At 41.0% G+C, this 21,765-nt stretch overlaps 2 protein-coding genes across 2 annotated transcripts; both read left to right on the top strand.

Moving 5' to 3' along the window:
• Positions 1-3,588: 3,588 nt before the first annotated feature.
• On the top strand, positions 3,589-8,141 carry eif4ebp2 (eukaryotic translation initiation factor 4E binding protein 2). The gene is made up of 3 exons (XM_071533405.1): positions 3,589-3,878; positions 4,654-4,833; positions 5,594-8,141. Exons 1-3 carry the CDS (start codon positions 3,746-3,748, stop codon positions 5,623-5,625), a joined length of 345 nt encoding a protein of 114 aa, XP_071389506.1. The 5' UTR covers positions 3,589-3,745; the 3' UTR covers positions 5,626-8,141.
• A 3,142-nt stretch (positions 8,142-11,283) lies between these two features.
• On the top strand, positions 11,284-16,972 carry rps24 (ribosomal protein S24). Its single transcript, XM_071533397.1, has 5 exons — positions 11,284-11,307; positions 11,535-11,600; positions 11,706-11,915; positions 14,996-15,109; positions 16,885-16,972. Exons 1-5 carry the CDS (start codon positions 11,302-11,304, stop codon positions 16,885-16,887), a joined length of 399 nt encoding a protein of 132 aa, XP_071389498.1. The 5' UTR covers positions 11,284-11,301; the 3' UTR covers positions 16,888-16,972.
• Positions 16,973-21,765: the final 4,793 nt, after the last annotated feature.

The raw sequence follows: 21,765 nt of genomic DNA, 5'->3' as shown, positions 1-21,765 counted from the left end.
GGCTGTCGGAGATTGTGGAATGTATTGGAACGTACATGTACGACCCGCCCAGCAAACATTTGCTCAGCCTGTGTCAACTTCAAGGCCAGTCTATGGTCAAGGCCAACAAGGCTAGTAGACGTCGAGCCATATTATTTCTACCTTTGCCGATATGACAACCTTACGGGAATGATGATTTTGTGGAGACGTTGTTTTATAATGGTATAACCGAATTAACAATGTAGAGAGTTCTTCTAAACTTATTCTAAACGTCATATGCTATCATGTAAATGGGTAATATGGGGGCTAAAATGGGTTAATCTTTTATTCCACGCGTTCCTCAAGTTGCGTTTATTAGGAATTATAATAGGAACTATTTTTCCTTACCTTACCTTCGGTCTCCAATGGTGAGATTGGGCACTTCAGGACTGGGATGCCAGTGTAAACTTGGTCGGCCAGGTGAGTTAACAAAAGGCATTTCGATTTAAAACAAAAATGTAGAGGCGATCTGGAACTGGAGGACAACAGACGTGGCACTGGGGACGACGAGGATGCTCTGGTAAAAATGTTTTCAACATCCTGGAGTGAAAGGTGAGCTGGAGGATGCAGAGGTAAGGCTTACCCACAGTGCAGCCGAGCAGAGAGACAACCTGGAAACCCCGGTGGAGATGCTGACTGTGGTTGTGGCTCAGCTACGAGGTGAGAAGAGGGTGGAGGAGATGGAGCTGCCAGAGACATGAGATGGAGATGGAGGCCCTCTGCCAGCAGACCCAGGCTGCAGAGAAAATCACTCAAGAGCTCAATCCCCAGCTGCAGAGGGCCCAGGTGAAGGTAAAGCAGCAGGTCATCAGGCTCAATACCTGTGGAGAAGAGAAAGAGGCCCGCTGCCAGCAGACCCAAGATGCAGAGAGCCTAGAATGATCTAGAGCAGCAGGCCGTCAAGATCAAGGCCTGTGAAGTGGAGAGAAGGACCTTCATCATGAAACTGAGGAGCTGAAGGGGATGCTCCTTAGAGCACCCAGGCTGCAGACAAGTCAGGCAACCATTGTGGGCCTGCAGGTTTTAGAGAAAGAAAATACTGAGAAGGAGGCTCTCTTCAAAGCAGAGGAGTTTTAAACGACTTGCTGGGATCAAGAGGAGGCCAACCGAGAGGCTCTCCTCCTAGCAAAGGAGTTGGAGGAAAGAGGAGTCCCAGAAGGTGCCAGAGAAATGTCTGGCCTCCCAGCTGGCTCAGCAGGAGCAAAGTGCTGAAACAGGATCATGGCCTCCCTGAACCACGCTGAGCTGAGCAGCAGCTGGAAGGAGGAGAAGACCGGTCTCCTCAGGGCCAAACATGAGACCCAGCAGGCCCTGGTTCTGGTCCAGCAGCAACTCCAGCAGGTCAAACTCTGCAGCAGAGAGGAAGTGGGCCAAGAGAGAGAGCAACATGATGGGCAACATTTCTGATCTGCAGAGGGAGATGAGTCAGAATATGGAGAAAAAGTGAAAGAAGTCTTGCATACTGGGAAGAGATATCAATGTCCTGAGGAGAAGAAGAAAATGGAGAAGATGGAGTCCATATCCAGCAAGGACTCCAATAAATTTGTCAAATACTTCAAAGAACCTGAAAATTCCCCCAACCCCTTTCCCTTCTATTTTTTCTCAATAAAAAATATCAGCTGTTATCTGATATGTCTGTCTGTATTGTTTTATTTCTGAAGAGAATTGTAATTCCCACTACAGTCAACACTATGCGTAACACAGCTGGACAGAGACAGTGTTGGAGAAAAAATATAAAAGCTGGGTTGGATTTATAGTTGTTTGTGTGGTTTTGCCATTTAAATGCTGTTAAAAATAGGACCTTCTCTCTCAATGATCAAACTCAAAAATGGAAGTGGAGCTACTATGTTATTTTTGTTCCAGTGGGTCTGATGTTACCTGCCTGTACAGCTGTGAGGAGTTCAACCACAAACCTGCATTCAGTTCTCTATTCTGTACACCCACTCAGATTTGAATTTCTATATTTGACCAGGATTTTCCATACATGGAAAATTCAGTGCAGGTGAGACTTGTCCTCCCAGAAACAAAGACACTGAATAGACATGCATGTGAAATGAATGAACTGAATGCAAACTGCATCTGTATGGCAATGGCCCTGAGCGTCACAGTGTGCTGCTGTGGCTCATGTTGTGGCTCCTATGTTGCAAAAAGAAGGCAGGTAGCAGAAATAATGTCAAACATAATGGTGAGTCCCTGTGTTCGTGTATGGTGTTTTTGTGCACATTCAGTGGCCAGCTTATTAGCTACTTTATTAAGGACACACACATCTTGTACCAAACTGGGCTCCGCTTTGCCTCCAGAACAGCTTCAATTCTCCAGGGTTTGGATGCTCCAGTGTTAGAAATGTTCCACATGGATGTTGGTCCATGTTGACGGTAGTTGTTTTCCTGTTTGATATGGCATGTTGGCTTGTATGAATCTTTCCTTCTTTGACTCACTAGTATGTTCTCATACTACAAAGTGGCAGATAGGACTGGTTGGGAAAGTGGAGAATTTCTAGCTATGTTTACACAAAACTGTCAGGCAACTTTAAAGCAAACTTTTCAAAAAATAAAATGCCATTCCATCAACTGTGTGGAAGTGAATACATTAAAAAAAAAAAAAAATGTAGCTACATAGATCACAATAGATCACGTCTCCCAGAAAATGGAAATAATCTTTATACTGTCATTATTTTGTGCTCTTGCTATGATATTTATTATAGAATTTCTTTATCACAGCAAAAAAAATGCTTCAAGCAAGCTCAAGCTTGAGCTTGAGCTACTGCAGAATTATTGCCATTTGTAGGGTATTTGGCCTTTTTCATTTGATACGCCATTATTTATATACAAGATCCTTGAACGGGAACCCAGTTTATGATACCCTGGATGCAGAGATGCGATGTCTAATGGCAGAGGGCACGGGAGCCGTGCCAAGATTTGATAATGAAAGTAAACTACATTTGGTTAGAAAGTACATGCCTGATGTACTTTTTTTTCATCATCACTCTGCCGATGCAGCACAAAGTAACGCTGTGCCACTTGATTTCCAAAATAATATTTTGTTACAGGGTCCATTTAAAAAATATATTTCAGAAAAAAAACACTTGAATGCTAACGAGTCGTTTTTACATCTCCCGCCGTCCAAAGAGTTTACGAGAAGCACTTGAAGGCAGCATCAGACCATGAGTAATGCGCTTGATTTGTCTCCAGCGATTTGCCGGTGGAGTGGGGCTTGTAACCAAACATTTGCAATTACCATTAAGCATTTTTTTGTAAAAATTATTATCTCAGCATGAATCTTGAAAAGTAAGCAAATCGATTTGTGCATATTCAAGTACTCTCTTTGCCCATTTTTTTGTCATTTTAGTATTTATTACATTATTATTTAGTATTTTAGTATTTTTTACAGTGGCAGGATAGGTGAAACATACGTTAGTTGAGTAATTAGTGTGTACGTTTCCCGGGCACTTCCAACGAGTTTAACCCGTGGAAGTGTTACTTAACCAGACAAATAAATCTAACTCTAACCCTCCGCACGTTGACTTCATATCCTCCCACAGCTCGCTGTGCTTCCTGCCTTGCTGAGGGAGGGGACGGTGCTGACGGCTGGGAGGACGAAAGGAGAGCCAAGAAAGCCTTTTTTGGGACGAAATTAGAGTGGGAAAGGCCCGGGGTTCCACCGTCCGTCGGGAAAAAAAACACCTAGTTTCTGCAACTGCTGGATTTGTCACCGAATCGGCGCTGAAATGTCGGCCAGTCGTCAGCTTAGCGAGAGCAGGGCCATCCCGACCAGGACGGTGTTGATCAACGACACAACGCAGCTACCTCATGACTATTGTACAACCCCTGGAGGCACTTTATTCTCAACCACTCCGGGAGGTGAGGGGATCTCCTGTCTACTTTATCATTTTTATAACAGGATATGGGATAAATGCTTTTTGACGTGTTTGTGCTATCTGTAAACCTTGTTATGTTGCTGTCAGTGTGGCCTAGGCTACCAGGCAGCCTGTCAGACTGATCAAAACAAAAACAATGCTTTGCCCCGCCCCTGCCTTTCCTGGCTGGCACGTGATTGGTTGGTTTACAGCGCAGTGATTCAGATAAATGCATTGTAGCCTATAGAAATGATGATATTTATAGAATGTAAATGCTTGCCACCCGTGACAAATAGAAATGTGGCAAATAGCTTCATAAGGCTTATATCAAGTAGTTAGTAACTACAGCCACAGTCGTAATTCATGATTCATTACAGTGCATAAAGCCTTTACAAAAAAGACCTAAGTAAATTTTACAATGATACTGTACATATATCACAGCAAAACTGTAATATTTCTATTAGTCACTATAGGAATATTATTGTGATAAAGCCATAAAATACAAAAAGGTCACTATAAGGATGATGTTTGACAGACACACTGTAAGTCTAAAACTGTAAGTTTAGGGGCTTTCACTGATTAAATAAGAGTTGCATTTAAAACAGTTGCTTTACTGCATTATTGTCTCACTACCTAGCCTATTCTTCTTATATTTCAAATTTATAATGTTTGTCAGGTGACATTTGCTTGCAGACACTATGACTTGAACCTGGATCCTCTGGGTGAAGGTTGGTCTCCCTACTCACTACACAAACCTGATATCTGTCTGCTTTCAACAGGAACCCGGATCATCTATGACCGTAAGTTCCTGTTGGACAGGCGTAATTCCCCTATTGCCCAGACCCCCCCAGCCCACCTGCCTGTGATCCCTGGGGTGACCAGCCAAAATGTCCTGAGAGAGAACAGGAAGAATGAAGCCAACAACCACATCAACAACCACGATGGCAAGCCGGGAGCCGGTAAGAACAACAGTACAGATCAGGGTTGGGATCAGTTCATGAATGAACTCATCAATTCCAATTCAACTGAGGAATTGGAATTAGAATTTGAAAAAACCTACAGGAAATGGAATTTCAGGAAGTTTAATTGAATGAAATTCCATGTTATTTTTATTTTTTCTTACCACATATCTGAGATTACATGTAGTGTTATGCAGTATGTTATCAATACTGAATATCATAAAATAAAAAAGGTACCTCTCAGGTGGTATTTGATGCATAACAAGCAATCATAATACATACATTATGATTGAACGTATTTGTATTTCTTTATCTGTCTATTATTTGACTCATAATGTTTGATTTATAATGTTTAGCAAGTCAAGTCAACCTCTCTTAGAAGTGGAATTTAATGGAATTTAATGGAATTCAATTCTGTTTTCTGCCATTCCAATTCTGTTTCCTTAGAGCTGGGTGACATTCTGATTCTAATTCCAACTCCAGGAACTGAATTGGAATTTTCCATGCATTCTCAATTCAGTCCTTGAATGGCTTCAACCCTGATACAGATGGAGTAACCCACCATACTGCTTATGTAGCTATGCATGTTTCTTTGACGCACGCCCAGTATAGTCAGTATTGTCAGTCGCCCTTCCCTGCTCACAGACACACCCTCTGTTGATCTGAATTTAAAGGTTCCAATTACTAACAGCTACGATACAGCAACAGCCAAGCCTGTTCCAGACATGTCTCGACACCATGTTGTTGTTTTGTGTTCAAGGTGATGACGCCCAGTTTGAAATGGACATCTAACAGACTGGAACCGCACCAGCAGAAGCAAATAACCTGGCATCCACGTGCCAGTGGCTTGGCTTGTAGAAACCAATGTTGTGAGCCCTCATGGCGGCCATCTTCTTTAGCTCTCTGTCTCGCTGCTGGATGTGATGTGTGTAAACCATGGGGATACAGTATATCATAAAGTACGGTGTGGCCAACTCTGGGAAATAGGTAGAGGGTTTCTTTGAATAGATTCCATGGTTACCAGTAGCCGTACAAATCAACCACACAACAAGGGAGAGGGCCTGATTTCTCTGTGCCCGGGCACACTTTCCAATTCATAGATTGCAGTGCTCATCTCAAAGCTTACTGTGATCATCATTCTGTCCAGTCAGGATCCTTACCAGAGCACACTGTAAAACCAATAACACTCAAGGCTATATTCAATTGGCCGAGGAAAACGATACTTTTTAGTACTGGCCTCAAAAGTCAAAAGGTTTGATCTTCATCACACTCTTTGGTTTTGAAGACCCTCTTGAGCACGTTATTATTATTATTTAAATGGAATTTTCTGCTTTTGGAACTACTTGAAAAGCTCCACAATCTATTATCAGTTCTTTGGTCTGTTTAGTTTCCAGTGAAGGTATGTAAAGGGATGCTGTGTTGTTATTATTTTCAAATTAGCTGAAGATTTCATGCCATTCCAATATTCTATTTTCCATCGCCAATACGAGCCTATGTCAGTTTCCAATTTTCAGGGGAAAAATACTTTTAAAAATAGTTACCCTGTGACTTTTAGGCCGTGATTTAACTGTGTTGAAACCGTATAATTTGATTATTTCACACTATTATGTAAGGCAAATGATACATACGGTGATTGAAAATTGGCTTTTCATTTAGAAGAAAATTTTAAGATATAACATGTGTATCAAGACAGCCATTTTATCACTATTGTGACCTTGCTGTAGCAATTTCATTCACACATTTCTCTACTGCCAAGAAAAGTTTCTAAACTTTTTCTCTAGATTTGATTGTTACCTTGAGATACCTGGTTTGGTGTGTTGGCAAGAGCTTTGTGTTGATGACTGATAAAAACTAAGCAAGGAGGTAAAACTTGGTGACCTCTGTCAGGTGTTTTCGAAAATTCAGACCACGTTAACATTTAGAACAATGTGGAAATGGTTAGATCCCAATAGTAACTTTTGGGTGAAATATAAGGTGATTTTTTTGAAAACTTGAAATTATCCAGGTCTTTTATATGCATTTTATTTTTGAATACATTTTCTTAGTTTTAAAAAATAAGGAGATAGCAGAATTTAAGAGGGCTGTTTTCATGAATTGGTGACTAGTTGGAAATCATCCGCCACATTGCACTTATACACAGACTCTTCTTATCAAGTTAAGGATTTGTTTGGGTCTAAACCCTGTCAATCCTTTTGACTTCATAGAAGTGTTAAGGAACCACAAAAAGTTGTTTGCATTGGGTAGATACTATCCCTTAATCTACAAATCTGTCCCCAGTGTCCTTAATCCACTTTGCATTACCTTATTCTCTTCATGTGCTAAGTGTATCTGCCCATGCCTTACATTACTTTACATACAATGCAGTAACTAAAACTAGGTTCCTTGTCATCAATTTATACTTTCCAACAGATATTTGTTTATTTTTTCACTGTAACATTCAACAGGTAATACTGTATTTAGCAGCTGAGAAAAATAATTACTTTTTTTTTAATGGTTCATTTTGTTATGCATATTTTCTTCCTCAAGCAGCTGTGAAGTTTGGCTCTCTGAAGTGCGATGTCATTATTTTGGGATGGTGAAGTTGAGAAAGGCGATATGGACGAGTCCCACATGCTCAGTTAGCTCCACCACTTTTTTGAGTTTTCCTTGCCACAATTGTACTTCTATCTGCTGATTGTAGTCCAAGTAGCAGCTATGGACTTGGCAAATAAATCACACTGAGATACCTGTTTTTCAGTTCATTCACTATGAGTTTGTTTTACCGCATGATTGGAATGACTGAATGGGAGAAATGATGTCTATCAAAGATTTGTCTTTCCTTTATTGGCTTCGTAATTAACTCTGGCCATGTTTGGTGTTAAATATGTCGAGGGTTTTGCTTGCACCAATTTTGCATTGCACATTTGTTTTGGGCTAGAAAAGTATATTTGTATTATGGCATCGAAATTCATATTGCAGATTAATTTTTAAGTCAGTTTGGTTTGACATTGAGGGCTTAACATTGTACGTTGCAGAGAGATTTGAAACAAACTTACTGTAACTTTCTTTTCTGATTTTAATTAAGTTTATTTTCAATGAAACGCCAATGCCAGTGGACACTGTTGCAGCAAGATCAATAAAGTTCCTTAACAAAGAAAATAGAATGTTGTTTTGGTTTTCAATGTCCAAGTGTGTTTATCAAGAATTAGTATTACTTACACCACTCTGATGATGCTTATTTTGAAATGACTGTAACAGGAATCTGTAAAATGTTTGAAGAGCTGTGTAAAACAAAAACAAGCAACTGCTTTCTGCATGAAGACATTAAATTCCCATTTTCCATTTTTGAGTATCTTGCTGAGTATGTATATGTAAATGTGAAAGTAATCTCTTTGCAGCTTTCGGATCTCATTGTAACTAAAAAGACAGGTCATATAAACCACAAAAATATTCAAAATATATTTAAACATCATGTCTAGCTTAGTCCTTATATCAAGAGCTTGCTCAATACAATAATGTCCTATATAAACAATGGCAGTAGTAGGGTGATGGTGGCTCAGCAGGGGGTGCCAAACTCCTATTTCAGAAAGAGTATAGCAAGATGTGCCTTAAGAGAACATCATATAAACTTGTTATGATGTTTAATGACCAGAGCAAAGAGCTTTTTACTGCGTGCATCCTGGTTTAGCATTACCATGTCCTGGGAAACCAAAAGGAGGCGTGGGCCCATTGCCGAGGAACGCCTTGTATGGCAAGAAAGGCACTTTGTTTTAATGAGGTGAGAGACTGAATGTCTCATTTGGGTCCATGGCTGAAAAAATCAAGAACCCTGGGTGTAAAATATATTTTTATTAGATTGGAAGAATATTATCTTGATCTGCTTGGCATCCCCAAGACACTCAAATGGTATGACTCGTCTTAGTGCAAAAGACGGAAAGCTGAAGTAAAGTTAATTGCTTCTAAATGTCCTTTCTTGTAGCTCATTATTTTCAGTTAATTTAATCGAACTTAAACTGCACTATATATAATCAGATGCTTTTGTGGAATATTTTTATTGAAATAAAAACAACAAGGTGAACAAAAACATAAAATACTTCATTTGAGTGCACTGTCAATGCCAAACAGCATTTGGATGGTACTGAAACACTATTGACACTCAGATACAATGTAATATTTAGGATAGACTCTTGGGAAGAATCTGCATCTCACAGCAGAATCAGGATCACTTCAACTGCCAAACACAGGCAGACTGACCATCTGGAGCACTGGGAGTTTTCCTGGTGGGCCGGTCGACCTGTGGGCCTGTTCAGCTGAAGGACTGACTGTCATGCATATTAATCACAACAGACTCACCTAACAAATTAAAATGAAAAAGCATCTGAACAAAAAGGTGAGGCTGAAAAATCAAGAGAAAATAAATGGAAACAAAAAGTCTCTAGAGGCAATGAAATGCCACAAATTGATTAATTTAGTTGGGAGCACCAGAATTAACAACAGTGCTTTAAGTATCAGTTATGCCAACATCAATATGCAGCAGCACCATGTTGCCACTTTGTATTCTAGCTGTTGTGCTTCCTTCAAGTGCTGCCGGAAATATCAACATTTGTTCAGAGCATGTGAACAACCTAACAAAGCAGTACGTATGACTCGGAGACAGGATGATGTATAGTTCCCAGAAAGGACTATAGATGGAGTTAAAGCACACCCTGAAACCTAAATGGAAATGTATGACATCAGTGTCAGCACACCTGCAACTAGGTTTACCTCCAGTTACCAATCACAATTTCTTAGGGGCACTTGGTTTCGCAAAACAATCATGGCATTACATGACAGTTTCTTTGAACAGCGTGCGCTATTCATTTGAGTGTTTTGACCTTCCCACAACAAGAATTCAAGGATGATGCTGTTTGTTAAAGAAATAAGTGAGAACTAGCTTAGTGCTGGTGTGCTTGTACAATGTGCGGTGAGTTGCTGCGATCTTTCCACAGTGGTTGCTGCTGCTGGCAGGTCAATGGTGTGTAGATCATGTGGGTTTTTCATCAATAAACTAATTTTTGGTTGTTCTCTATTGTCATTAACCACAGAAAATGCACAGAGAAATCCAGAACATCTATCTATCTATCTATCTGGATCATTTTTCATTTTCCTCTATTGGTCAATGAGCCTTCAATTATAAAACATGTTGCTCTACGCTCCAGCTGCACAGAAAATTGTTGACATCTCATGAGTGACATCCAGTGGACAGGAGAGGAATTACTTAAGGGCTCTGAACCTGAATTGGGGTTTGCTAATGAATTTACCCACGCAAAGCTCTAATTTACACATCCAGTCGCCTTGGCCCGTGTTTTAACCTATGGTTTTAACTAAAAAATAATAATAATAATAACAACCATACATTTTATTGCACTGTGAACATGTGAAGATTTTAAAAAGTGCATCGTTTTGGAAGAGAAAATGGAGCAACCAGCGAATACATTTTAGGTCTCATTTTCATTAGTTCCGCTTTTTAAATAAAAATGAACAAGCTATTTTATTTACTGAGACAAACGTAAATCTCTTTCCCCCCCAAGTTCCCCCAAGTTTGTTTCACATTTTACATCAGGCAGGACAAACGCGCCCACCGCATTCTGTGCAGGCATTTCTTCGGGCGCCTTCCGGTCCTTCCTCCTTTTCTACATCCCTGAGCGAGGCCAGCGCCAAGATGGTGAGTCTTGTGGCAAAAATTACCAGTAAAATCCTTCGATTATCAAGGCCATCCTTTCATCAACATACATTTCATACGCCCCAAGTATTCATTCAAGTCGGCATTGTAGTTACATCTCAATATTAAAATGGTAAGAAATGATATTAGCCGATTCTGAGAGATAACTCTCGGCCCATCCAAATGCTATCCCGACTGGTCCGTGATCGATTCAGACCGTTTCAACAGGCAGTATTTATGTTGTTCGGCGTGGATTATACATTCACTACCCTCTATTATTTCATATTCTTTATTCTCTATCCGAACAAGCTGCCTCGTACTATCCTGCAGTCGGCATACTGCAGTTAATAAGTGGTTGTTTAGCTAGGTAACAGTGGGAAAGCTGCCGTAGCCTTGGTTGGCTAACGTTAGCATACATGGCAGTTGTAGCCAGGTGGAGGCCCTCGTTTATAGTCAACAGTGTTTACTGCACTGCTAAACCTTTTAGGTTGGCAGATTGTTGTTATCAAAAACACTTTGAGCATTGTCGACCCCCTGTTTGAAGTTCCATAGAGGTTGCTGAAAGAAGCAAACTTGGTAGCCATGTTAGCTAGCCAGCCATCTCAGCCTATTAGCTAGGTTAGCTAACACTGAGACTCTGACAGATTTATACTAAAAGGTGAGATGTTGTGAGAGTGAAGATGTAAGTCAACCTTGCTTGAACATGCTTTGGTGTTTGACAGTTGCAGTGAAAGAAGTAAGACAAGTAGATGACTTGTATTGTCCAAGATATGTGATAGTCCAAAGACATGCAGGTCAGTTGAATTGAAGACTAAATTGCCAATTGGTGAGAGTGTGTAGTATGGTGTATGATGATGTATGTATATATGATGTAGTAAGGTATATAGTTATGTATATGATGCTATGTAAAGCCATGCTTGTGATTAAGGACTATATAAATAAACACGATTAGACCGACTAGACTGTTGTAATTTTGAAGTGTCCATGCTTGATCCTCATCTTCCACCCTCTCTCTTCTCAGAACGACACAGTGACAGTCAGGACCCGGAAGTTTATGACGAACCGGCTGCTTCAGAGGAAGCAAATGGTAAGCTTTGAAAACCTGCGTTGTTTTCATGTTGCAGGTCACATCATGACCTTTGTCATCTGGTCATGCGAGAATACATTTATTCACTGCCTGTCCTCTCTGCAGGTCGTTGATGTCCTGCATCCAGGCAAGGCCACAGTCCCCAAGACTGAAATCAGGGAGAAGCTTGCCAAAATGTACAAGACCACTCCCGATGTGGTGTTCGTCTTTGGCTTCAGGACCCAGTTTGGTGGTGGCAAGACAACAGGCTTTGCCATGGTCTACGACTCCCTAGACTACGCCAAGAAGAACGAGCCCAAACACAGACTGGCCAGGGTGAGTGATAAGCCATACGTTCAAGATGGGGAAAATGTGTGCGCAGTACATAGATATTTTGAAGTGTTTTAACTTATTCACTCTCCGGATGGCATTAGTATTACCAGGGGAGGTCTGGTGATTGGTAATTTCTTCCTCAGGACCATGGGGATTTTATCCAGTCCGATACAAACATGTCAGTGATGTTTTATGACAGTAACAAGAGCCCCACGACATAGAATTTTCGTTCCTGCCAGGAATCAAACTCGGGTCTCCCGATTGAGTGTGTGCAGTCTAACTCCCTGCAGCACACATTTCACCTACGTGACGCAGAAAGTGGTGAACAGAGTGACCAACTGACAGTGCAATCCATAGAGCCCCTGCTGTTGCGGGGCTAAAAATTTCAACTGAAATGATCTACTGTATTTTATTTTGAGTTGACTCCGTCATCCTGTGATCATTTTGATCCCGAACGACGTGGTGTTTCATGCAATTACGGACTTGTGTACCCGGCATCTGTATTGCAAGAGCCATGTAACCAGTGGTGGGGTAGAGCAGCATCACTCTTTAGACTAGATGAAACTTTAATGATCCCTGCGAGGAAATTAGATCATCGCAGCAGTAAAAGTAATAGGATTCAGCAGGGAAAAAACACAAATGTAATAAAAGCATGCAAATAGAATGTAAAATTATAGCTGCTGCGCAGCAGTAAGTCGGGGCTGGGCATTTTGAGGAGGTAGAAGAAGGAGGAGGAAGAGGAAGACAAATGAGAAATACATGAGGGTCCATCAGCAGACCTGTCCGGACCAAAGTTATCATTAAACCTTGAAGTATTTTTGAAATCATGAGTCTCTAATCCACACAGCACAATGCCTGAGTAGGTATAAGCATGTTCATTCTGCAGCACCCGGGGCTCAAACTCACAACCTTTGCCACCAATGGCAAGTCTTGATCATGTTGAGCTACCTGAGAAGTGGGATAGTTAGAGGTGGCTTCACACTAGAACTTAGGCAACCACCAGTGTGCAGGATAACAGCTGTCCATGCATTTACAAGCAGATTTCAAACTAGTGTCAAATATTCAGTATTCAAGACAAAATTCTGAGAATGAAAAACTATGGGTGCCCTTGTGCACAGCCGTGCTACTCATCCAGGGTGCAGCTAGAGCAGGAACAGTACAACATTCAAGATCAAAGTAATCCAGCGCACACCGGGATTGTTCAAATCGACTTTTTTAGTTTAATTCATATAAAATATTGGGGCGAACAACGCGTTTCGCATTGTGGCTTCTTCAGGTTCGCTCTTCCAAAATTCTGAGTATTTGCATACAACACAGAGATGTCTGTAATTTATTTTTTACAATGATTGATTGCTCCATAAGCCAAAAACTGATGTTTAAAGATGCTCTATTTCCATTGACTGCAATAGTTTATATGAGGATAGAATTCAAAAATTCAGTTTTTGAGATACAATTATGAAATTTACCAACCTTCATCTACCTTGACAGCAAAATTGTCATTTATTTTCATGAACATTGGAGATTTATTTAGCGAGAATTTGCAGTAGCTGTTCACAGTACTGTTTACAGTAAAACATTTTGATGCACTGTGGGCTCAATTTTTGATAATAGTTTATGGAGGACCGTCTGAAGATGCATTGTAGTAAGTTTGGTGTCAATTGAGCAAAAAATTAGTTTTACAGTTTTTGAGAAAAACAGAGTGATGGACTTCATAACTCCTGCCAGATCAAACCATCTGAACATTTCTGCTCACTTGGGCCTACATTTTGGTGAAAGTTGCAAAGCCGTAGCATGTACAACTGATTTGTTATGAATTTTCAAAGTTTTAAACTTTAGATGGTTGCTGTAGCGCCACCATCAGGACTATTGACCCCCAAAGCCAGTTGAGTAAGTTTGGCATGGGACTGGACCTGTGTGCAAAGTTTTGTCAGATTTCCTTGTAGGAAGAAGAAGCAGAATGATAGCACTGGCAAATACAAGAGGGGCAGCAGAGCTGCCCGGCCCCTAATAACCAACAAAAGATATAAAAGATATTTAAGCATAACTAAGAAATAGAAAAATGGGGGGAAAAGAGTGCAGGAGCTACTGCATCTGACATTACAAATATATGGAGCCACTTGAAGAGAGTTTTGTTGTATTGTGTGTGTGTGTGATACATTTGTGTGGGCGGGTCCATGGATTGCCACAGTCCCCTGGTCCCCCAGTTAGTTATTGTACCATCTGACTGAATTACAGATATGCATGGGGAAAAATTAAATTACCGACCTCACCTGGCAATAGTAAAGCCATCCGGAGAGGGCTTTCGAATATTGCTGTTAGTGTCCCAGTCTAATAAGCTAGGCTGCCCTTACTGATCTGTTGATTCACTCTGGATAGTCTGCAACTGAATTGATCGTGGGATTAGTTGCCTGGTAAAGGGCGCTCAACCAATGCACAGTTGTAGGATCTGATGCCTGATCTGATGTAGAATCAGCCAGCCAAGAAATAAATTCTTGGGGGAAACACTGACTACTTGGAATGTTTTGGCATGAACATGGTCAGATGTAAAGATGTTGAGGCACAAAATATCAGCGTTTTCAATCCAGAACTCTATTGTCAGTGAAAGCCTAATATAGACCCCAAATAGAATTCTAAATCACACCAGTAATGCTGTACTTTTACACAGAAATATTTAGTATAAAACTGACATGTCAGCGTTTAATATATTCATTCATCAAGCAGCTTGCTCCTTGCAGTTAGACAGTATGTTTTGAAAACATATGTTTGATATGAGTGGAGCTCCAAATGGAAGCATGTGCTGCTTTCTGCAGCATCCGATCCACAATGGTGGTAGTTCATCTAGACATCCAATCAAAGAACTGTCTGTATGGACGCTCGCAAAGACCAGACACTGGTTCTGAATGGACAAGGATTAAAATGCTAAAGACAGAACAGCTTGTGATGGTGATGACCTGTGTTACAGTGACAAATGCTGTTATCTGTATTGATGGTCATGCAGATTACCATGACCCATAACTGACTTGTTGGGCTGATTTAATGGATTGAGTTTAATTGATTTTGATTAAATCTCTTTGTTCTTTCAGCACGGTCTCTATGAGAAAAAGAAGTCCTCCAGGAAACAGCGCAAGGAACGCAAGAACAGAATGAAGAAAGTACGAGGAACCAAGAAGGCCAGCGTGGGCGCAGCTGGCAAAAAGGTAGTGTGACTGAGTGATGTTTTATATACTCTTTGTGCCAAGAGAACAGTCTGACCACATCCTTACAGTCTCTTCTTGGCTGTGTGCTCTGAATAAGAATAATCCTGTAATAAGATGCCGTAGGGACCTAGAATTTATTTTCCTCAGCATTATAGCCCATTGTCTTTGCTTATGAAAGCAGATTGGGGAAGGCATCATTAAATTGAATGCACTTGACTCCTTATGATTTTAATATTCATTGCTCACTTATTCTTTTCCTAGCCTGTTAGTCTTGCTTTTACACAACTCTTCTGTTTTAATTTCCTTTGTCATCTTTCCAATCATCTTATCAATTGTTCTTCGGGAACTGTAGAAGGTAAATGTTGTTCATAAGTAGACTAACTGCAGTGTGCAGATAATCCAGGAGTGATAGTCCTAGCTAACTCCCTCCTTCACATCCCCACCCACCCATTTGACAAACAAAGCTAATGTGTTTTTCCCTTTGTGGATATACCATCCACAGAAAGGGATTTGTCCCACCAGTTAATACTTAGTTGGTCATTCCTACCCCTAACACTAATTTTAATTAGCGTAAACTGTACACTAATTATTAGCTTGAACAGTACACTAATAGTGTTGTAGACCCTATTTTGGAAACCTAATGGTACTGTCAGGATAGCCTACAGCAGGGATAAGCAACCATGTGCCATGGAGTGCCTAGAGTATGCAGGTTTTGAATGGAATGAGAACCTGCATATTTCTGGACCCACCATGACACATGTCTGTCCTTGGCCTACAGTCACCTAGAAAGGATCTCTGAAAGACAAAACCCAACTGGTCTGGCTCCTTCAGGTTCAGATCAACTGGCTTGTAAAATATCTGTTGTACAATCATGTCTACCATGGTTTGATTGGCCCAAGTCCACATGTGGAAGATGGCCTGTGGAGTACAGCCACTAAGATTAATTCAGAGATCTCTTCTATCCATGTTTTAATTTTCAATAAGTTAACATTACTTTCTTTCATCTTTTGCCTTTGATTTTGCTTCCCATGGAATTCTTTTGCAGAAATGAGGTGTCAGTTTCAGGTATAAAAGCATGGTGTGCCATTGTGTTGCACATCAAATGCTAATAGACCCAGAGCTGTGCATGTCTCACCCTACTTGACCCTGCAGTTTCCCTTCAGTGTTTCCCTTTTCCATGTCGAGATTCAAACTCCCTCCTAATAACTTTCCCCTGTACCCTAGTCCTTTGTACCGCTGTAACTGCTGTAATAGCTGTATCCACTAGGCTTGGCCCACGCTGGCTTGTGTTATTTAAACAGAAGCGAGTACTCTGCTGTGACTCAATTAAAAACATGCTGCTTCGGCACAACCCTTCTACTTCTGAAGTTGCTCGGCACTTCTCGGCATCTCTAGTAAAGAAAAGCAGAACTGACGTGTAGCATGTGTTAACTCACAGTTTCTAAGTGTGTCCAGTGTGAGGCAACTGAACTAAATGCCTGCCAATGAGTGAATTTCTCACTGAAATATCTGAATTGTTTCTGTTGTCACTGAGTGTTTCCTTGATGGACAATCTCATCTTAGTTGTCATGCATCAAGCCATGATGTTAGGGCTAAAATACTACCAATATCTAATCTAAACAATATTTGTCAGCATTTGTCTTAGTCTTAATTTTTAGCTTTGCCTCCTTTTGAATTTATTCAGATAATTCACATAATCCTGGGTTTTTTGTAGAAATGTTGATTGTGTGATTGTGTGCTGTTGTCCTAACTATGTCTTTCTCATCTCCCTATAGTGAGCCCGGAAAATCAGGGAAGGTCTTCGTGCTCAAGATGTTCTTGTATATTGTCATCAAATAAATTTGGAAAAAATTGGAAAAAAGATCTCTTGTCCCTTGGTGTATTCACTTGAACATCACTCCTTATGTCTATGCATATTTTCCACATTAGCTCAGCTGGTGTCACTATAGAACAGTGTAGTATAATTTTAGACCTGTAAATTGTAAAACAAGTCTGTAGGTGTATGGATTGAATTGAGTTGGAGTAGTTCAGCTGTTTACAGCCCTCTGGCAGGTGAATTCCTGTGTGTTTACGTTGTACTGATGTCTGATGTACAGAAGTTCACACCATCACAGTGCAGCTATGATTCACTCAAGTTGTTTTGTTTGCTGACAACTATCCACAGGCAGCCTGCATGGCTTTCACATTGGCTTATATCGTTTCCTAAAGCTATTAGAGGGTCGTTTTTCATTACAAAGTAACATTTGGATATTGATAGATATTGGTAATTTGGTTTGGATTTAGAATTTTGGCTTTCCATTTACACATGCAAGCCCAAACTTGGGCTAGAGTGACATCCAGTGGCCTTGCAATGACATGACTTAAAAGCAACCAAATACTCATGATGTCCTCTCAAACAGTCATTGACATGTCTGTGTTTACTGGGCAAGGAACATTCAATTTCTAGGACTTGCTGCAAATATCTGCTGATTGTCATTTCCTTGTATAGTGTGTCTAGTTTTATGTTTTCATTTGTATTTTACCACAATTCACATTTTGTAGTCCTTGTAGATCACAAAAAAACTATACAAAGGCTATCGATAAGGTTTCAGAGTGATAAAACGATCAGCATTTCAAATGGGTATAAAATCTTGGCTGTTGTAACCCAAGTGACCACACGAGGACTCCCTTTCTTTAATTTCCAACTAATGTTATTCTTATCAGACAGCTAGTTACTGAAGCCATTACTCAAATTAAAAAATTGACAAACCCCTGCACTACTGAAAAATGTTTTCAATACTATTAGAAGTATTTAGTTGTTCAGTAGTTGTATAAGAAGCTGTTTCCAGATGAGCATTCACCACCAAGGTATCCTAAAGGCAAGGCCAGCGCCCTGAATCTAAATTGTACTAATATGCCAGTAGGCTAGTCTGAATGTAGACATTTACCTTTTCCTTGTTTATAAACACCATTTCGAACAGAATAGATATCCCTCTTTGCAGTGTGACCTTTTCAGATAATTTGCATAGAAATACCCTGGGGGAGAGAGTGTAAATGAAGTGATTAAAATGCCAGAGAATGGTCTGTCCTCCGGGTAACCCCCCCGCCTCTTCCCCCCTCTTTCTTTTATGGATATCAGAGTATTTCTTCATACAGGGGATGGAGTAGCTGCAACTATAGGTCTGCTCTCACTGAATTTAACAATCCTTTAGGTTGAAAACAAGGAGAAATGCTCTTTTTTTACTATAAGAAGTCAAAGAGCATAACATTAAAATGTTAATGGAAGAAGCACTATTTACTGAAAGGTATATATGTTTAATAACCAGCATGTCACAAGAAAAATACCAACTCTGTTCAATAGGCACTCAGGCACTGGGAAGTGAAGAGGGATGACTTGAAACCAACATTGACCTTCATTTTTCAGGCAGGTAACATGCCCCAGGAGCGTTATCCAGAGAGCAACAGCGAGTTTGACCGACTCACTACAAGACTAGCATCTTAGGGACTGCACTCAAGCACAATGTTATATTTTCTGTCTCGAACCCTGGGATTTGACATATTTTCATGCCTTTACAAACTCTTGAATGTAGGCCAGACAACTCTCCACCAGAGAGTCCATAATGCCTGCACCACTAAGAAAAAAGGGAAAAACAGTAGCTTGGAGGCAATTCCATTGACACATTTTGAGTCGTGGGCTCTTCCTTCCCAGTAGATACTATATATATACCCAGCATCCCCTGTGGGCTTTTCGTCAATCGATGCCAGCCGGCCAAGATTAAACACTGACAGTAAATCAAGATAGTTTGGACTCCAACACAACAGAAATCGTAAGAACTTTTATCAAAAGCTCATTGATTAAGTGAACAGGTGAAGATATAAAAAAAAAACCCACTTTGTTTTCCTGTAGAGCATAGGTAAACATTTTGATGCCCCATGCATATAGCTGCACAATCTTTTTTCCACAACAGAAACTTTAATCCACTATGACCCAGAAAATAGCAGGCGGATTCATTTATCTCCGCCTGTACAGCTAAAGTGTGGGTTAGCGCCACTGTAGAGGATGAGAGTGGGTGGGTGACTGTGTGAGCCACTTGCTAGGTTGTAGGGGGGGAGAATAAGTGTGGGGACAGACAGGAAAACGCAGTGGGGTCTCTCGCGGCTCTGCAGCACTCTGCTGGTGTGGTTGTGGGAGGTTTGACATAAGTGGAGCTTTCAACCCAGGGACTGGTAACAGATGGTGTTGGGAAATTAAGCTCCTCTACACAGCCCCGTCGCTCCGTCCCATGAGCCTCTGCCTCTCTGTCTTTGTCTCTCTTCTCTCTCTCTCTCTCTCTCTCTCTCTCTCTCCTTCTCGGGCCTCCCTCTCCCCACGGCCCCCTGTTTTCATTGTCTCTCACTCATTCTCCTTGCTCCTCTCTCTTCTTCTTGCCCCTCCTTTGTGTCAGTCGTTGGACCACTAAAATTACTTTCCCCACTCTCCCCACTCCTCTGTCATCCCATGGCTTACTATTTTTTAACAGGAAAGGAGGATGGCATCAGTAGGATAATTAGGAGACTGATGCAATGAGCAGGATGTGGCTGAGAATGCGACAAAGGGAAGAAATAAACTGAGCAGAGGACGGAAGAGACGGGCCGGTGACGTAGTGGGCGATTAACACAAAGGACCAGGATGGAGACAAGATAAACGAAGGACAACACGAGGAAGACGGAGTTGCATGTTTCTGAGCTGCAGAGCAAATGTTAGAGGACAGGGCGAAGCAGGATGTTGGGAGACACATTAAAGTAGCTGCAGCCTCAGCATTGGCCCCCTAGCATCAGGCGGTGGTGCCAGGGGCCTCCAGGGACCCTGTACATACCAAATAAAAATAGATAAGGACTATATTTACCTCTGCTTTCCTTTGGGGCAGGAAGGAATTTTGTAATGAGAATGTGCCTCTATTCACTCGTACAACAAAAGTGTTTTGCGGCCAGGTTTATGATAGATGGCTACGAGGAACACATGTTTATGCCTTCACAACAGGTGCAGTTTTAATGGTCCATCTCTCTCCATGCAGAGAGTTAAGTTGTGGTATTATAAAGAGAGTGGACAGGATTTGTGATGACGCACTGTGTTTTCTGCCTGGCAGGCAGATATCAATAGTTGCATGTTGTTAGCTGCTTTAAAGACCTAACACTCATTCGAACGATACATGTCAAAGACAATGGTGTTGCTGTTTTCCATGTAATAACATGTATTTACCAATATAACAATATGTTACAATAATATTGCAATGAAATGGTTATTAGCTATATACTAATTGAGTTCCTATTACTATATAACAATCGTTTCTAAATTCACTTTTATGATCAGTAAGCTGGCCTGTGTTTGTTTTGCAAATGGCATCTACTAACTGTATGTTTTCAATGGCAGAGTGAACATTTTTGCAAGGGGCAACTTAGTGCTGTAAAGTGTGGCCGGGCATTCGAGGATGCTATGCATCTTAATGAGGTATGTCTCTCTTGTTGGCCTCAGCAGGGGAATCATCACAGCTCATTTTGCAGTCCTGCAGTGTCCTATCAGCTTTGGCAGCCAGCAGTAAGTTCACTCCATCTGCCAGTTGCTAGGTGCTGATATGTAAAATGATCTGTGCCTTGGTAGCCCCTTAGCACCAGGGAAGTGATTTGCTTTTGAGGACAAACTGGGTTTCGTGAATCCTAATTATCCTCTTTGCATCACCAGGCTGACACGGTTTGTCATTTATCCCCTCTGAAAGCGGCAGAGGGGAAACAATCTGCAGAGACTACAGCAAACTACCTCTGCCCAAACAGAAAGAGCTCCCATGGATATATAGTCGCTGAAATACAACAATAGTATTTTCCATCATTCCATTTTCGCAGGTTCAGGGAGAGGTGAAAAATGATATCTGCTGTCTAATGCTGGCACTCTAACCATGTGCACATGTGAAAAATCACTTCTCGGCTTCAATCATATAAGGTGTATTGAATCTGTTAAATGGATTTTTCAGCTTGTGAACATGCTGTCTGAAGCACTGTGGACATCAGACTGGTATAAAAAGCTTGTCACCTCACCTGCCTACCCCCACCCATCTCTTTAGGAATTCTGTTCATTTTTTGTTGGCATGGAAGGATAGTCCGTCGGGTAGGAAGAAAGGGAAAGGAGGGAAGGGGATAATGTGGAAGGTTGGAGGAAGGGAGAAAAAAGGGGTTTGGCTGAAGGGGAGGTAAAGGAGAGAATTGGGAGGGTGCAATAATGAGAAAGGGCAGCAGATGTGAGTGACAGTATGATGGAATGCTGTGTGTGATGGCCATGCTGTACTCTCCAGACTGGGAGGTGTGTGTGGGCAGTCATTGAGGAATGGTGTGTTTGTGCGTGTGTGTGTGTGTCCTTGAAAAAAAAAAAAGGCACTGGAAACAGGGCTATCAGATCTGTGCAAAATATAGTTGTATACCCTGTACATAATCTTCCAGTCAATTCATCATGGTCCATCAATTTGGTAATTAAATTGAATTGTAGCTTAGTGCAATATAGAGCAGTTTTACCCTCCTCCAGTTGTAATATAGTGCAGATCTTTTAGTAAGCCTATATTGTTTTCTTGTATTCTTGACATGATGTTGTATTAATTAAATTAGTTTAGGACTAATTAGGACTAAGTAAGGACTTCAGCATGACATTTGGG

This window comes from Centroberyx affinis, unplaced genomic scaffold, assembly GCF_046629955.1.
Source record: "Centroberyx affinis isolate AG114_WGS23_722 - 3 ecotype Tasmania unplaced genomic scaffold, CSIRO-AGI_Caff_v1 ptg002363l_1, whole genome shotgun sequence".
Lineage (NCBI taxonomy): Eukaryota > Metazoa > Chordata > Actinopteri > Beryciformes > Berycidae > Centroberyx > Centroberyx affinis.
Note: the sequence above shows the minus strand (reverse complement) of the source record. Positions and strands in the feature narration are given on the sequence as shown.

Bases quoted from the DNA above. Each gene is read 5' to 3' on its own strand.
- eif4ebp2 (XM_071533405.1), top strand. From the start codon at position 3,746: ATGTCGGCCAGTCGTCAGCTTAGCGAGAGCAGGGCCATCCCGACCAGG. The intron at 3,879-4,653 runs GTGAGGGGATCT...TGCTTTCAACAG, and splicing joins ATTCTCAACCACTCCGGGAG to GAACCCGGATCATCTATGAC. The intron at 4,834-5,593 runs GTAAGAACAACA...TTTGTGTTCAAG, and splicing joins CGATGGCAAGCCGGGAGCCG to GTGATGACGCCCAGTTTGAA.
- rps24 (XM_071533397.1), top strand. The intron at 11,601-11,705 runs GTAAGCTTTGAA...TCCTCTCTGCAG, and splicing joins TGCTTCAGAGGAAGCAAATG to GTCGTTGATGTCCTGCATCC. The intron at 11,916-14,995 runs GTGAGTGATAAG...TTGTTCTTTCAG, and splicing joins CCAAACACAGACTGGCCAGG to CACGGTCTCTATGAGAAAAA.